The sequence below is a fragment of the Planococcus citri genome, chromosome 4 (assembly GCF_950023065.1).
Source record: "Planococcus citri chromosome 4, ihPlaCitr1.1, whole genome shotgun sequence".
Taxonomy (NCBI): Eukaryota; Metazoa; Arthropoda; class Insecta; order Hemiptera; family Pseudococcidae; genus Planococcus; species Planococcus citri.
The window spans coordinates 12,148,390-12,166,028 of NC_088680.1; the positions used below are offsets into that span (position 1 = coordinate 12,148,390).

At 35.9% G+C, this 17,639-nt stretch overlaps 2 protein-coding genes across 2 annotated transcripts in view; one reads left to right on the top strand and one right to left on the bottom strand.

Annotated features, from left to right (window-relative positions):
• Window positions 1-17,639, bottom strand: part of LOC135845758 (transmembrane ascorbate-dependent reductase CYB561-like) — a 106,470-nt gene that overhangs the window by 70,069 nt on the left and 18,762 nt on the right. The window lies entirely within an intron of this gene.
• Window positions 8-831, top strand: Fer3 (48 related 3). Its single transcript, XM_065361600.1, has 2 exons — window positions 8-18; window positions 495-831. Exons 1-2 carry the CDS (start codon window positions 8-10, stop codon window positions 829-831), a joined length of 348 nt encoding a protein of 115 aa, XP_065217672.1.

The following is a 17,639-nucleotide window of genomic DNA, read 5'->3' on the forward strand; positions in this document are numbered from 1 at the left end:
GACTGTTATGCAACCAAGGTATATTGGACCTGTTTCCCTTACAAAAGGAGTCTGAAATGTTCCCAAACCCTTGTGACCAAATTTGAATCATCTCGATTGAATGAATGTTCAATTTTTAAGGGAAAATTGTCCCAAATCGTATATAAATCAAAATCTGAGCCACCTTGATTCTCTTGTCGATTTTTGGATTTTTGAAAATTTGTTTCATCAACTTTCCAAAACTGGATTTCCCCATTTTCAGTCGATCTTGGGCCTTTCAAATCATTTTAACACTCTCATTTAAAATTTGAAAAGAGACATTCAAAGGCTTAAAAATCAATTTGAGATACTTTAAATCTTATTTTTTTGAACCATCAACTTTAATTTCAAAAAATCTAAAAAATAATACAGAAAACTGTTACATTGACTAGTAGAACCTCAAGTGATTCCTTCTTCACCACTTTCAATCTCCCACTTACCTTCACAACCCCAACTAATCCGATATCTGTCCACAGATCCAGCCACAAATCGTCCTCCACCTCGAGCACTCCGTCACAGAAAAAGACCCGCCGTCGAGTCGCCACGTTGGCCCAAAGAAGAGCAGCCAATATCCGCGAACGTCGACGAATGTTCAACTTAAACGAAGCTTTCGACAAATTACGCCGCAAAGTGCCCACATTCGCCTACGAAAAACGCCTATCTCGCATCGAAACACTCCGATTAGCCATCACTTACATCTCGTTCATGAACGAACTGCTCACTAGCAATGGACTCAAGCACGAGGCATCAAACTCCATTTACCATCTGCAGAATCAACGCGATTACACGCCTTATTCGCTAATACCTACTTAAACTCGTATATGCGGCAACGCTGCTGCCGTTTTCAAGGTCGTTCCCTCTTTTCGTCGCTTTCTTCGCCTGATGCTGTCACATCGTGAGTCGTTATCACTTTGGTTAAGTGTAACGCTTCGTGAACACGGATTTAGGTGGATTAGATAGCAGATTGCGGAGCTGCGTCAGCAGAATCTTGGCCTTCGTTACCGTTCCACTGCTTTGGGCGAATGTGGAGTACGCGCTGTTGCCAAATATACGCGCTTGATTTTTTTTTCCTCTTTTCATTTTGTTTTTATTTTGTTGTTTTTTCTCCTTCGGATGAGTTCTGGTATAATTTTGTGTTTTTTTATTACGATTATTATTTTATGATGATTGTGTGTGTATTATTTTTGAATAAAATCATTCCCACGGTGGAAATGAGGGTATTTTTCGGGATTGTGGGGGGTAAGATGGCGCATTATTCACTCTATCTTCAGGAGTACACATTTACTCTTTTGGCGTGTAGGACTATTTTAAGCATCTGGGAGTATCTCCGCTTTCTGCGTCCAAGACTATTTTTCTGGATTGTGAGGGTAAGATGGCGCATTATCCTTTCAATCCTTGGGAGTACATATTTTCTCTTTCAGCATCTCTTTCAGCATCCAGGACTGTTTTTGGGATGGGGGGGGGGGGGGTAAGACGGCGCATTTTCTGGAGTATATCCTACTTATTTCAACGTCTGTGACTATTTTTCTGGATTGTGAGAGTAAGATAGCGCATTATTCACTCCAACTTTTGGATGTACAATTTTTCTCTTTCAACTTTTGAGACTATTTTTGGAGTATGAGGGTAAGATAGCGCATTATCCATTCAATCTTTGGGAGTACATATTTTCTCTTTCAGCATGTAAGACTAATTTTCGGGATCGTGGGGGTAAGATGACGCATTCTTCACTTGAGCTCCGGGAGTATTTTCTCTTTTCGCGTCCGGCGTCTGGGACTTATTTTTTTAGGATAATGGGGGTAAGGTGGCGCATTAATACTTTCATATCTGGAGTATTCTCTCTTTCAATATCTGTGGCTATTTTTCTGGAATGTGAGGGCAAGATGGCGCATTATCCACTCCAACTTTTGGATGTACATTTTTCTCTTTCAACGTTTATGATCATTTTTTGGAATGTGAGGGTAAGGTGGCGCATTATCCTTTCAATCTTTGGAAGCACATATTTTCTCTTTCAGCATGTAGGACTATTTGTGGGATTGTGAGGATAAGATGACGCACTCTTCACTTAAGCTCTGGGATATTTCCTCTTTCAGCGTCTAGGACAATTTTTTTGGATAATGGGGGCAAGACGGTGCATTAATCACTCTATCTCTGGAAGTATTTCCTCTTTCAGCATCTGGGACTATTTTTTGGGATTGTGGGGGTAAGATGGCGCATTCTTCACTTCATCTTCGGGAGTATCTTCTCTTTCAGCGTCTGAGCTACTTCGGAATTGGGTACTTTGTAAATTTTCGAATCCGGTTTTTCATCAGCAGCGGTCACAAATCCGCATTCGTGTAAAAACACGAACAAATCGCCGATATCATCTTCGTGTAAATTTTCATAATCACGATCGGGTGATTCGAGAAATTTGAGGAATATGTTAGGAAGATGATAACGAATATAAGTCGAGTGTCTCACGTCACCTCGAATAATGAACGTTTTGAGTTTCTCTCCGAATGCAGGAGCTTTGGCAAACTCGGCGATGAAATCAATCGACTGATTACGCCCCCAATAAGGTAGGAATTTACCTGTACCATTCTTTTTCGACAAAAGGTAGCCGACGATCGAAGTAGGGTTATAAATTCGAAATTTCTTCCCAGCCGAGTAATAAGGTCTGTAATATTTATTGACGTTCGTCTTCTCACCGTCTGTACATTTGTATTGGTCTATCAGAGCATCGTATTCTGACGGCGTGAATCCAAAATAATTTTGAAAACGACCATTGGACAAGAACGAGAAGAACTGAAAATGACGAGTCTTCACAGCGTCGGGATCGTACAAGTTGAAGTTAGTTACACCGAGAAATACGCTGATTTTTACTCTCATCCTTCGGTAGGTGAGTTCGAGAAGCATATCTCTGACGAGCTCGTCTAATGATTTGTAATACAGTTTGGGGTCTTTGATTAAATACCATATAAGCGATTCGAAGTTATCAACGAGTAGGACAACTTCTCTTTTGAATACGTCTCTTCTCAAAGCGTACACCAAGTTTATTAGGCTGTCTTTGATTTCATTCCGGTCTAATTCACCTCGTAAAGTTTTATCGAAGAGATCCTGGGTTAATTCTGAATCGTTCTTCTTCAAACGAGGCTTGATGAATTCGTACTCTAGGTAAAGTTTTTTGATTTTATTACGAAGCACATCTAAAGCCACACTTTCACTCGACAAATCCTCCGGATTGAATTTCAAATCAATTGCGAGGACGTAATACGCACCCATGGCTACATCGAGAGCGTTAGGAGTTCGTTGGATTTTTAAAGATTTGAAGATCTGGTAAGCTTTAGTTTTGTTTTTAGGTATAGGGCGAAATTGCTGGTCTAGTTCGACTTGAGCGAAAGCTTTGATCATGAGTATATTTAAGCTTTTACCGAACCCGGGAGGTGTGGTGATGACGTGTTGGTGGAACATTGCGGCCATTTTTGCGTTATTCGTGATGTTGGCTTCGATTTCTTCTCTGAATAAAGATGCTAGGAATTTCGTCTTGTCTACGAAGTAAGGCTGCTGGGTGAAAGCTGAGTATTCGTTGCAGGTTTTTTCGACGAAATCGAAACAGTGAGAAGATGGTTCGAAAATGGAGATTAGGATGAGAAATAGAATCATGATTAACCTTTGTAGATATCTGGAGGATTTTTTAAGTCGATGATGGGAGAAAATGATGTGTGAATGCAAACTGACCTACTCGTACAGGGAACTGCTGCAGAGTAACGTTATCTTTTTTAATGCTCGAATCAGGACAGATTTATCTTGACGTCGAATCAGTTGAAAGATTGCAACGATGTATCAATGAATGCTTATCAGGTTCTTGTAATTAAAACGATTGATAAGTTTTATACAATAATTTCTTGAAAATTTCGTAGGAATTATTTTATGTGAGGGTTCAGACGCTACTCAATTGCTCGTGTTAAACGGATCATTGTAGCTCAAAGCTGCAAATGATTCATGACAAGAGAAGTTATACTTGTACCTATCTAAACCAAAGCAAAAAATTCTGAACAGGACTGACGAATCGAAAATTGACCCAAAAATGAAAATACCTACACCTCCAGCGAACATTTCAGGTGCATTTTTGAGAATTCAAATTTGACCCATTTCTCATGAAAAAAATCAAAATTTTATCAAATTGACCTAAAAGGCTGAAAATTGGTTTGTGCCCTATTTTAGACCTCTCAAGTCCATTGGTGTCGTTTCGAACAGTTCTGGAATCTCCAGCTAATTTTTGGATTCTTCAGTTCACTAAAAAATGTAGTGGTTGAGGTAAACTTAAAATTCAGCACTTAAGAACTTGGATTTGCCGTCTTTGTGACCCTTTCAATCGATTTAGGTTCACATATTTAAAATCCTTTTGTGCTAATTTAAATCTAAAATTTTATCCACAAATTATTTTTTTTAAAGAAAGAAAATACATAGTTTACATTTCAATATGTTTTTAACTGGGGATTCAGGAGATCCACTGAAGGCTCCAGAATAGACTGAAACCATCGCCAATCGACTTGAGGGGTTCGAAAAATTGGTACAAACCAAATTGCAGCCTTCTATGTCATTTTGATCGAAATTTCGTTTTTTTTTTTCAATGTGAAAATGAGTCTATAAATTCTTAAAAATTCACCAAAAATCGAAAAAATTAAATTTCTACTTATCCAATTTTTGCTTGAGATGTATTTTGGGGTCCAGAAATTGCCTGTTAATAGTTAATAAGTATCTTACACTAATTTTCCACAAAAATACAGCTGAATGGCGTCTTCCCAATTGCTTAATTGAATTCGTGCTAATTGTTGTAAAACAACGTTAACTCTATGAAAAATCATCAGCGTTAAAGCGGTTTTTCAACAGTGCACAATTTTTGGATAGTTTTGAAAAACAGAGTTTGCTTCTTGAAAAATCATAAGCTTTAAAGAGATTTTTCAAACTTGCATAATTTTTGGATAGTTTTAAAAACCAGCGTTAGTCTTTATAAATAAAAAATGAAACAAAAATCAGAATTTGTGCTAATTTTTGTAAAACAGCGTTAGACTTATGTAAAATCATTTGCTTTAAAGTGGTTTTTCAATGAGCACAATTTTTGGATAGTTTTGAAAAACAGCATTAGCTCTGTAAGAAATCTTGAGCTTTAACACAATACTCCAAACTTGCACAATGTTTGGATCGTTTTGAAAAACAGCTTCAGCTTTATAAAAAATCTCAAGCTTTAGAGCGATTTTCCAAATTTGCACAATTTTCGGATAGATTTTAAAACCAGCATTAGTCTTATGTAAAAATCAGAATTCATGCTAATTTTTGTAAAACAACGTTAGCTTTATATGAAATCATAGGCTTTAAAGTGGTTTTTCAAAAGTGCACAATTTTTGGATATTTTTGAAAAACATTGTTAGTCTTATGGAAAATCTGAATTTGTGGTAATTATTGTAAGACAACGTTAGCTTCATGCAAAATCATCAGCTTTAAAGCGTTTTCCCAAATTTGCACAATTTTTGGATTTTTTTGAAAAACAACGTAAGCTTTATGAAAAATCGTAAGCTTCAAAGCGGTTTTCCAAATTTGTACGATTTTTGGATGGTTTTAAAAACCAGGGTTACTCTTATAGAAAAATCAGAGTTCATGCTAATTTTTGTGAAACAACGTTAGCCTTATGCAAAATCATCAGCTTTAAAGCGGTTTCCCAAATTTGCACAATTTTTGGATTTTTTTTTTGAAAAACAACGTAAGCTTTATGAAAAATTGTAAGCTTCAAAGCGGTTTTCCAAATTTGTACGATTTTTGGATGGTTTTAAAAACCAGGGTTACTCTTATAGAAAAATCAGAGTTCGTGCTAATTTTTGTAAAACAACGTTAGCTTTATGTAAAACCATAAGCTATAAAGTGGTTTCTCAAATGGGCACAATTTTTGGATAGTTTTGAAAAGAATAGAGTTAGCTTTATGAAAGAATCATAATGAGCTTTGAAGCGGTTTTTTGAATGTGTAAAATTTTTGAATAATTTTGAAAAACATTGTTAGTCTTATGGAAAATCAGAATTTGTGGATTTTTGTAAGACAATGTTACCTTTATGCAAAATTATAAGCTTTAATGCGATTTTCCAAATTTGCACAATGTTTGGACAGTTTTGAAAAACAGCCTTAGCTTTATGAAAAATCTTAAGCTTCAAAGCAGTTTTCCAAATTTGTACAATTTTTGGATAGTTTTAAAAACCAGCTTTAGTGTTTTGGAAAAAAAAAAATCGGAATTCGCAGCAATTTTTGAAAAACAACGTTACCTTTATGTAAAATCATAAGCTCTAACGTGGTTTATCAAATGAGCACAATTTTTGAATAGTTTTGAATAACAGCGTTGGCTTCATGAAAAGTCATAACCTCTAAAGTGGTTTCCAAACATTTATTGTTTTTTTTTAAAAGCAATAGTCTTATGGAATATGAGAATTTGTGATGATTTTTGTAAAACAACGTTGAATTCATAAAAAATTATAACTACCATGATCGTTTTTCAAATTATGCACTTCTGTATTTTGGGCAAATGATTCATGAATGAGATTTTCAAATACTTGTCTATATTTCAGATGGTTTTTGCAGAACAACCTTAGCTGTTTGGAAAATAATCGTTCAAGTTTTATAATACATATTTGATCAATTTGCACATTTTTTCAAGATTTTTATATTTCTGGATTTTTTGTGAAATTAATCTTAAATTAGGTAAAATATTTTACCAACTTTAGTCCACGTTTAACGCCTGTTATTATGAAATTCTCACAAATTTTAAACCCATTTTCGTATACGTAGCATACAATTTCCCATCAATTTTAAACTTATTACGAATTTTGTTAAAGTATTAAAAATTTTTCATGCAATTTTTTCTATTTTTTTTCACAATTTGAATGGAAATTTTATCATTTTTTTTTTTTTTTCAATAATTGGTGATTTTATTGTCAGTCTTCCACTTTCTTACAATACGCAAGTAAGTATGCGTTTTTTTTGGTGTTTTTTTTTTCAATTTTGGCAATAGGTATAGGTACCTAGTGCCTACTCTATTGGTTTCTTGAAATTTTTCAATTATTTTTGCAGTTTTAAATATTATTTGAGAGGTTTTGCAGACATGTTTTCTCTATGGCTCATTTTCAAATAGCCTATGTTTATGATGTTTTTACTATAATTTTTTAAAGACTTTTTTTGAAGTTTCGTTTCATTTTTTCTAGTGCGGGAAAATAACATAAAAAAGCAGCCGCAAAAAGGAAAAAATTGGCACATCAATTTTTTCTTCGGGAATGTGTTCGGATGGACCCTCTGAACCACCAAAAAAAAGCCGACTCTCCTATCCCTGGAGGAAAATTTTTTAGGGGGCTGAAACCGGTTCCGATTCACGTTTTTTGCGTTTTACTCCGTAAATATTAGGTTTTTGAGAAAAACTACCATGACGAAAAATGTTCCCCTTTAAATTCTCGACAATTTGATGCTACGCTCGATACCCATTGCTCAAGGGGGGTGTCCAAAAAAAGGGGTGGAAAGAGTAGGTGTTTCAAAAAAGGTCAGTCCAATAAATTAATTAAAATTACCACTTAAAATCATTCGTTTTGGCTCAAATTTTTTTTACAAATTCTACTCACCCAACTACTAATCAAACTATCATTGGTTTGTCTTCAACCCTCCTCGGGGGTTCGTGAGGGTTGCTTGATTTTTCAAGTAACACACTACTGAATCATATATTTGAAAAACAAATCTGGACGTGCGATATATCGAATAGTATGTTTTCGAGGTCGCTGAATACGAATATGAACTCATTTTTTAGATACAACCCCTCAAAGCCCCTCTGTGCCCCAAAATGGGGGTCAAAATTTTGAAAAATCGTGAAAAGTCGAGTGATATATCGAATGGTACGTTTTCGAGGTCGCCGAGTGCGAATATGAACTTATTTTTTGGGTCCCACCCCCCAATGTCCCTCTGTGCCCCAAAATGAGGGTGAAAATGTTGAAAAATCGTGAAAAGTCGAGTGATATATCGAATTGCATGTTTGAAAAGTCGCTGAGCACGAATATGGCCTTATTTTTGGGCCCAACCCCGCACAGCTCCCAACTGCCCCAAAAAAGGCAAAAATTTTGAAAAAATGTGAAAAGTCGAGTGACATATTGAATGGTATGTTTTCAAAATCGCTGAGTACGAATATGAACCTATTTTTTGCCTACAGCCTACAGCCCCTCAAAGCCCCTCTGTGCCTCAAAATGAGGGTCAAAATTTTGAAAAATCGTGAATAGTCGAGTGATATATCGATTTGTATGTTTTCGAGACACTGAACTGGAATATGCACTTTTTTCCTGCTCTACTTACGATCCCTCAAAATCCCCTTACACCCCCAAAATAGGATAAAATTTCGAAAAGTCACCAAAAAACGTGTAATACGTCGAATAGTATGTTTTCAAGATCGCTGAATACGACTACAGACTCATTTTTATTATTTCACTCATTTTACTATTCAAACGTCCTACTAACGCCACAAAATTATCCTCAGTGTCTTTAGTAGGTAAGATGTGAATCTTCTTGTCTATCTCAGTGTTTTCATTTCGATTGTTTTCCTGTAAAGTTTTCGATTTCATTTTTTACAGTAGACTCCCAATTATCCGACTTTCAGGTTATCCGGTACGAATTTATCCGACTTACTTTTCACATTATCCGACCCACCAAGGTCGGATAATCCAAAAAACATCTAATTTTTGATTTTGGAGTGTAAATAATAATGCAGGATTCAGCATTTTGTATTCTAACGGTGTTATTTTCCTTGAAATCGATCCAACTTATCTCCAAAAATTATAATTTGAGTCAGTATTTCATTGTCTTCTATGCACAAAAGTACGTTATTTTTGTTTATTAGTTATTTTTTCGATTCTTTGTTCCTGTTTTGAGCCAAAACTTGATTTTCTGAATGAAAGCTTGTCGTCTCAAGCTTATGCACTTCATTTTTATGCTTAAAACATCAATTTTGGATTATCCGACTTTTTTGATATCCGACCCACCTTACACCCCCGATTAGGTCGGATAATCGGGAGTCTACTGTATTGGCTACCAATCGAAAACAAAATGAAATCATTTTTTTTTGATGGAAGAAAACATCGAAAATTAGTAGTTCGTAGTTCGTCGGTGTTTTTTTTTTAAAAAAAACATACCATTCGATATATCAGTCGACTTTTCACGGTTTTTCAAAATTTTGACCCTCATTTTGAGGCACAGAGGGGCTTTGAGGGGCTGTAGGCTGTAGGCAAAAAATAGGTTCATATTCGTACTCAGCGATTTTGAAAACATACCATTCAATATGTCACTCGACTTTTCACATTTTTTCAAAATTTTTGCCTTTTTTGGGGCAGTTGGGAGCTGTGCGGGGTTGGGCCCAAAAATAAGGCCATATTCGTGCTCAGCGACTTTTCAAACATGCAATTCGATATATCACTCGACTTTTCACGATTTTTCAACATTTTCACCCTCATTTTGGGGCACAGAGGGACATTGGGGGGTGGGACCCAAAAAATAAGTTCATATTCGCACTCGGCGACCTCGAAAACGTACCATTCGATATATCACTCGACTTTTCACGATTTTTCAAAATTTTGACCCCCATTTTGGGGCACAGAGGGGCTTTGAGGGGTTGTATCTAAAAAATGAGTTCATATTCGTATTCAGCGACCTCGAAAACATACTATTCGATATATCGCACGTCCAGATTTGTTTTTCAAATATATGATTCAGTAGTGTGTTACTTGAAAAATCAAGCAACCCTCACGAACCCCCGAGGAGGGTTGAAGACAAACCAATGATAGTTTGATTAGTAGTTGGGTGAGTAGAATTTGTAAAAAAAATTTGAGCCAAAACGAATGATTTTAAGTGGTAATTTTAATTAATTTATTGGACTGACCTTTTTTGAAACACCTACTCTTTCCACCCCTTTTTTTGGACACCCCCCTTGAGCAATGGGTATCGAGCGTAGCATCAAATTGTCGAGAATTTAAAGGGGAACATTTTTCGTCATGGTAGTTTTTCTCAAAAACCTAATATTTACGGAGTAAAACGCAAAAAACGTGAATCGGAACCGGTTTCAGCCCCCTAAAAAATTTTCCTCCAGGGATAGGAGAGTCGGCTTTTTTTTGGTGGTTCAGAGGGTCCATCCGAACACATTCCCGAAGAAAAAATTGATGTGCCAATTTTTTCCTTTTTAAAACCGCTATTTGCCCGCTCTGTGAAAATGTGTTGTCATTTTGAAAATTTAGGACAGTTTTTTGTTTAAATTTTGCAATATTTGAACTTTTAGTCACTTGTGTATTTATTGCAACGCTATTTAGTATGTGTTTTGATCAATTTCACCAGGTACCTAGGTATTTTTTCATCTTTTTTTGTTTGATTTTCTGTAATTCTCAGAAATTTTGATAGGTACTTACTGGATTTTGCTCAAATTCACATTTAAAAGTCGTCCCAAAATCGTTTCAAAAATTCCCAACGCCGATTCCAATATTTGAAAAATTTATTTAAAGTCATTGAGATAATTACCAAAATTGACTATTTTCAAAACAAGAATTGATTATTGAATTTTGAAAATAATAATAGAAAACTTAAATTATATAAACATTGACTAGTACAGCAATAGAACATTAAATAATAAGCGTTTCTGTTGATTAAACCTAGCAAAAAACCCTACTTTTATCGATTTCAAATTAAATCAACTTGAAAAACTTCAATCCTTGTATAATTCCACTTCAATATGCAAGAAGATCATATTTTCCTTTCACTCGCACCTTATCAAAGATTCTCAAACCGCCACTCCCATCTCTCTGAGCCTCCTCGTAACCTCACTTTGCACCTCTGCATTGGCAAATTCAAACACGTACCAAGGATTTTGATCCTTATGTCTGAGAAATCCGTGCTCGTAAAAATAATACAGCAGAAGAGGAGCGTCATCGTCAATAATACTCTGGTAATTCCGTCCGGCTCCTTCAAAAAAGCACATTAAAATTGACCACTCTTGTTTGTAAATTGGTGAAGTGATCTGTATTTCATTCTTGGCCACCAGTTCAGATAGCTTTTTACCAAACCAAGGAGCTTTGGCGAAATCTGCTACAAAATCCAATGACACGTTCTGCGCCCAGTACGGTTGCAGTTTACCAACCCCTTCCGCGGTCAGTTTAGACTTGACGTATTCGGTAATGGAAACAGGGTTGTATAAAAATACTTCTTCGGAATCCATTTTATACCCTTTGTAGTACGTTTTCACTCGAGTTTTCTCTTCCTCGGAGCAGTTAAACTTATTCAGCAATTCGTGGACGTCTTGCTGGACGAAACCAATATGACGAGAGAAAAGTCCATCTCTGAGGAAGACGCTTCGTCTGTATATTTTGGCGGTGTGGTATTCGTCGAAATTGAATCTCATCCCTGAAACACCGGCGATCAAGCTCAGGCTTCTTCTATGATCGATGTTTTCGGTTCGTATGAATTTAACGAATTCGCCCAACGTTTTATGAATTAATTTATACAAGTAGTCGACAGCTTTCAGACCCGGTTTCGATACAGAGACTCGAACAGCGCTATCGAAATTATCAACCAGGAATAAGGTTCCTTTGCCTCCGATTCGACTCAATGTTTTACACACGTAGAATGCGCAACGATGGATCCATTCTGGGTCCACTTTACTCGCGAGTAAACTCACCAGAAAAGTGTGAGCTCCTTCTTGAGTGATGTTTTTCATAAACCATTCGTACGGTTTGAAAATATCGAAGAATTTTGCTGCGAACGCGGCTGCGGCTGTGTCTTTGTCTACTAAATCTTCAGCTTGGAAGGTCAGATCTAAATATATGACCGAATATTGAGCTAAATTTTGACTAAATACCGGCTCAAATTTGGATATTTTTAGTTTGCTGAATACCTCGTAAGCTCGCGTTTCATTGTATGGTTTGGTGACGTTGTCTTCTCCGAGTTCGTATTGAGCGAAACTCTGAATCATTTTCAAGTAAGTGGTTTTTCCGAACCCGGGAGGGCGGGTGAAAAAGCAGTAATTTATGCTGGAGAAATTCCACGATGTTCCGGGCGGTGGGATTGCGATTCTGTTGAACGTTTCGACCAGCAGATCGGATTTATCCACGAAGTATGGTTGAGTGGTCAAGTCGAAGAAATCGTTGCAGTGTACGAACGAAATTGCGAGTGATTTTACCCATAATACGAGTAATAGGAATGAAAAATGGTGTGAAAACATCGCGATGGTGAGATCGAGGCGAACTAGCGAAGCTGTTAGGAAAATCGAAATCCCAAAAGAAATATCTAATAGCTTTCAGAAATAGAAATGGAGATTATCTATCGACAGTGTAAAATTTGTTATCTGAAACGATCAAATTTTTTTATCACTTTTTTCTTCGGGGATTACATTTCCTGTATTTATACAGAGAGAGCCAATCAATTTGAAAAGTCGACCTTTTGATTTTTTTTGGGGGGGGGGAGGTCAACTTTAGGCAATAGATGAAGTCTTGAGTAATTTGTAGCAAAGATTGAGAACTTTTTCGAAATTGAGCTTTTCCGATTTGTAAAAGATAAGCTTTTCAACTGGCCACTTCGGATTTGCAATTCATCTTCACCAATTGATTCGGAATGTTAAACTCAAGACAGGAAACAGGATTATCGGGATTTTCAGCCTGCAGAAATAGATTCACTTTCTGGAGTGATTTGAAATTGCTTGAGAAAAGTCAGTTTTCGCTGGAGCCGCTGGGAGGCTTCTTGGTGAATCATTCGCAAACCGATCAACTCGTAATTTACAATTGATTCGGTTTTTGTGAAACTATTGCATAGGAATTGATCTGTTTTCTAGCGAAGTGCATCGAATCGAACCAAACCATTCATAACCAATTGGCGATTGAACAGATTGATTGATTTTTGGGTGAATCACTCGCGAACGAATAGATTAACAGTTGGTGAATCATTCATGAACGAATTGAATTTATAATGAATCATTCGAGAACGAAATGAATTTTTTAGTGAATCATTCCCGAACAAATTGAATCATTTTTGGCGTATCATTCGCGAACGAATTAATTTGTAGGCTATAAGTGACTCGTTCGCGAACGAATCGATTCATTTACTCAATTTTTGGTGAATCATTCACGAAGGAATCGAATCATTTTTGGTGAATCATTCGCGAACGAATCAAATCATTTTTGGTGAATCATTCGCGAACGAATTGAATCATTTTTGTCAAAATCATTCGCGAACGAATTGATTCGTATGAGTGACTCGATTCTTAGTGAATCATTCACGAAGGAATTGAATCATTTTTGGTGAATCATTCGCGAAGGAATTGAATCATTTTTGGCGTATCATTCGCGAACGAATTAATTTGTAGGCTATAAGTGACTCGTTCGCGAACGAATCGATTCATTTACTCAATTTTTGGTGAATCATTCACGAAAGAATTTAATCATTTTTGGTGAATCATTCGCGAACGAATCGAATCATTTTTGGTGAATCATTCGCGAACGAATCGAATCATTTTTGGTGAATCATTCGCGAACGAATTGAATCATTTTTGTCAAAATCATTCGCGAACGAATTGATTCGTATGAGTGACTCGTTCGCGAACGAATCGATTCATTTACTCGATTTTTGGTGAATCATTCACGAAGGAATTGAATCATTTTTGGTGAATCATTCGCGAAGGAATCGATTCATTTACTCGATTTTTGGTGAATGATTCACGAAGGAATTGAATAATTTTTGGTGAATCATTTACGAAGGAATTGAATCATTTTTGGTGAATCATTCGCGAACGAATCGAATAATGTTTGGTGAATCATTCGCGAACGAATCGAATAATTTTTGTTGAATCATTTTTGGTGAATCATTCGCGAACGAATTGAATCATTTTTGGCGAATCATTCGCGAACGAATTGAATCATTTTTGGCGAATCATTCGCGAACGAATCCATTCATTTACTCAATGTTTGGTGAATCATTTACGAAGGAATTGAATCATTTTTGGTGAATCATTCGCGAACGAATCGAATAATGTTTGGTGAATCATTCGCGAACGAATCGAATAATTTTTGTTGAATCATTTTTGGTGAATCATTCGCGAACGAATTGAATCATTTTTGGCGAATCATTCGCGAACGAATTGATTCGTATAAGTGACTCGTTCGCGAACGAATCGATTCATTTACTCAATTTTTGGTGAATCATTTACGAAGGAATTGAATCGTTTTTGGTGAATCATTCGCGAACGAATCGAATAATTTTTGGTGAATCATTCACGAACGAATTGACTCATAAATTGAAGAATTCATCGATTCATTTGCGAACGGTTCTTTCAAAAAATTAATCAATTCGTTCATGAATGATTCCTTTAAATGAATTAATATCTACTCTCTCAAACAAAATTCACTGAGAAATGAATTAATTTATACGTAAACAATTTGTTTGAAAACAGATCCACTTGTTAATAAACGATTCATTAGAAATGGTGAGGGCTGTGTGAAAGTTCGTTTTTACAGGAAAATTTTGAAGACAGCCACTTTTGATTTTAAGTGCCCCATATTTGGAAAACAGATCCAAAAATCAAGTTTAAAAATATTGAAAAATTTTCTAAATTGAATATTGTAGGTAGCTTAAAAACCGAAACTTGAACCGATTTGGTCCTATAGGGCGAGATATGTTCCAAAACCCAAATTTTCCACATTTTTGGATCCCCTTTCTCAAAATTTTGAAATACTGAAATGCAACTGAAACACACTTTCATAAAAACGGAATCCATTTGGCCCTCATTTGGGAGAAGGTTCTTGATAAAAACCAATCATTCTAATAAATAAAGGCAAAATTATTCTCCATGAGACTAACACTGTTTTCAAAACTATCCAAAAAATTATGCACATTTAAAAAACCACTTTAAAGCTTGTAATTTTTCATAAAGCTAATGTTGTTTTTCAAAAATATCCAAAAAATTGTGCACATTTGAAAAACTGCTTAGGTAAGTAAAAGCTTGTGAGTTATGATTTTTCATAATGCTAACGTTGTTCTGCAAAAATTTGTACGAATTCTGATTTTCCATAAGACTAATGTCGTTTCCAAAACTATCCAAAAAATTGTGCATATTTGAAAAACCACTTTAAAGCTTATAACTTTTTATAAAGCTAAGGATGTTTTGGAAGAACATCCAAAAAATGTGCAAATTTGAAAAACCACTCTAAAGCTTATGATTTTTCACTAAGCTAACGTTGTTTTACAAAAATCACAACGAATTCTTATTTTTCCACTAATGCTGTTTTTTAAAAAATAAATATCTAAAAATTTCGCTCATTTGAAAGACCGCTTCAAAGCCTATGATTTTTCATAAAGCTTACTTACACTGTTTTTCAAGACTTCCCAAAAAATCTTGCACATTTTAAAACCCGCTTTAAAACTATAATTTTTCATATAAAGCTAACGTTGTTTTACAAAAATTAGCACGAATTCTGATTTTCCATGTTATTGGAGTAGTTTCAAAAAAATGAAAATAAAAAAAAGATTCAATGAGTTGTCGGAATCCAGAAAGGAAGAGAAAATATGCACCAATCAATGTTTTGGATTATTTTAGGTATTTTATTTTAGTTTGATCAATTAATTTTTTTCTAAAAATCGGAATTTTTCAATTTTCCGTCTTTAAAAAAAACCCTACCGTCCAAAAAAAAGCCAAAGATTTGAATAGATCATTTTTTATAATTTATTGGGTAATTTTTTTTTCTTGATAGATAGGTAGGTACAATACTGAATTAGGCAAATATGCATACTTCTTTTTCTAATTATTATTCTCTCTTTCAAACTTCCACCCTTTCTCCTCCAACCTCCTTTTCACCTCAGTTTTCACTTCGAACGTAGCAAATGCAAACGACCGCCAGGCAAATTTAGTCGCATGCTTGAGAAACCCATGATCATAAAAATAATGCAACAACGCCGGTACATCTTCCTCCAGCATCTCCTCGTACTGGCGACTATTCGATTCCAAAAAACTAATAAACATATTAGGATCGATGTTTTTGAACGGTGACGATATTTTGAACGAGTTATACGTGCCCAGTTCTTTCACCTTATCTCTGAACAAAGGAGCCTTTGCAAACTGTAGGATAAAATCGATGGATTCGTTTCGAGCCCAATACGGTTCGAATTTCCCAACACCATTGGCTTCTTTAGAATTCACGTATCCAATCACAGAGATCGGATTGTATAGCGATAAATCGTTATTTTCGGCGGTATAACCTCTGTAATAATTGGCCACACCGGTTAGTTCTTCAGACGTGCAGTTGTATCTGGCCAACAAGACATCGACGTCTTCTTGAACGAATCCGAAATACGGGCCGAAAAATCCAATCGTCAAGAATGGAGCTGATTTGAACCCTCCGTAATTTTTGAAATTAATCGATTCGAAGTAAAGACTCGTTACGCCCGTGACCAAGCATAAGCATCTGGTATTAAAATCAGCGTTTGTGCCTAGTGGGGGTGAATTGATTTCCAGTAATTTATCGATCGTTTTGTAGATCAAATTGTACACGAACTTGACTGCTAAGTTGGGTCGCTGGACGTAAGCTCTGGCAGCGCTGTCGAAATTATCGACGAGTAAAATAATACCTTTGGGGTGGTATTTATCGATAACTTTGCCCATATAGTATAAACTTCGGTGTATATGAATCGATGCGAGGCTGCCATTGATCGCTTCTGTGACTGTGTGCATGGCTCTTGAAGTCAACTCGTGGTCTTTTAACCATGCATAGGTTTGGAATGATTTACCCAACTTGGCTAGGAAGGATTTCTCGGCCATTTTCTCATCGCAGAGTTCATCGGGTTCGAAACTCAAGTCTAATAAAATAACTCCGTATTTATTCATATGCTGTTCTATTATCTCAGGGTAGTTGGATATTTTCAATTTGCTGAAAATTTCGTTAGCCTTTGTTTGTAGGTGAGGTTTTTTGTTGTAGTTTACCGATGAATGTTCGAATTCGGCGAAGGCTCGGATCATCTGGAGGTTAGTGGTTTTACCAAAACCACGAGGCGAGTTGACGTAGTAGTAGTTGAGATCTCGATTGCCGGCATTTTTCTGCTCTTTATCGTTGGTGAGTGATTCGAATTCTTTGGTGAAGTAGCGTTCGAGCAGGATGGATTTATCGACGAAATATGGTTTTTGGGTAAGTTCGAAGTAATCGTTACATTGTGTTGGTGGTGATTTTTCTAAAAGAAAGATGAGTAAAACAGGTAGCACGAAGCTGGGAACCATTACTTGATATGAAACTCGAAAAAAACTGCAAACATGTACTTAGTACACTTAGAAGAAATAGACATTCACAAATTTGTTATCAATATTCGAAGTGAAATCGTTCAATTTTCAATCACGCAATACGATTTTGATCATCGATCGATGAATGAATCGATATACTCATTTTGAAACTCGATGAACAAATTTTAAAAATATTAGTGCCTAATTACTAAAATGAAATTGAAACACTTCGAACTTCGTAATCAGAAGATCAGCTGTATTGAATTTGATACAGATTACAACTCGAATAGGAAGGAGGGGGAGGTAATCAACAGAGCTCAAGTCAACTTCAAGGTATCG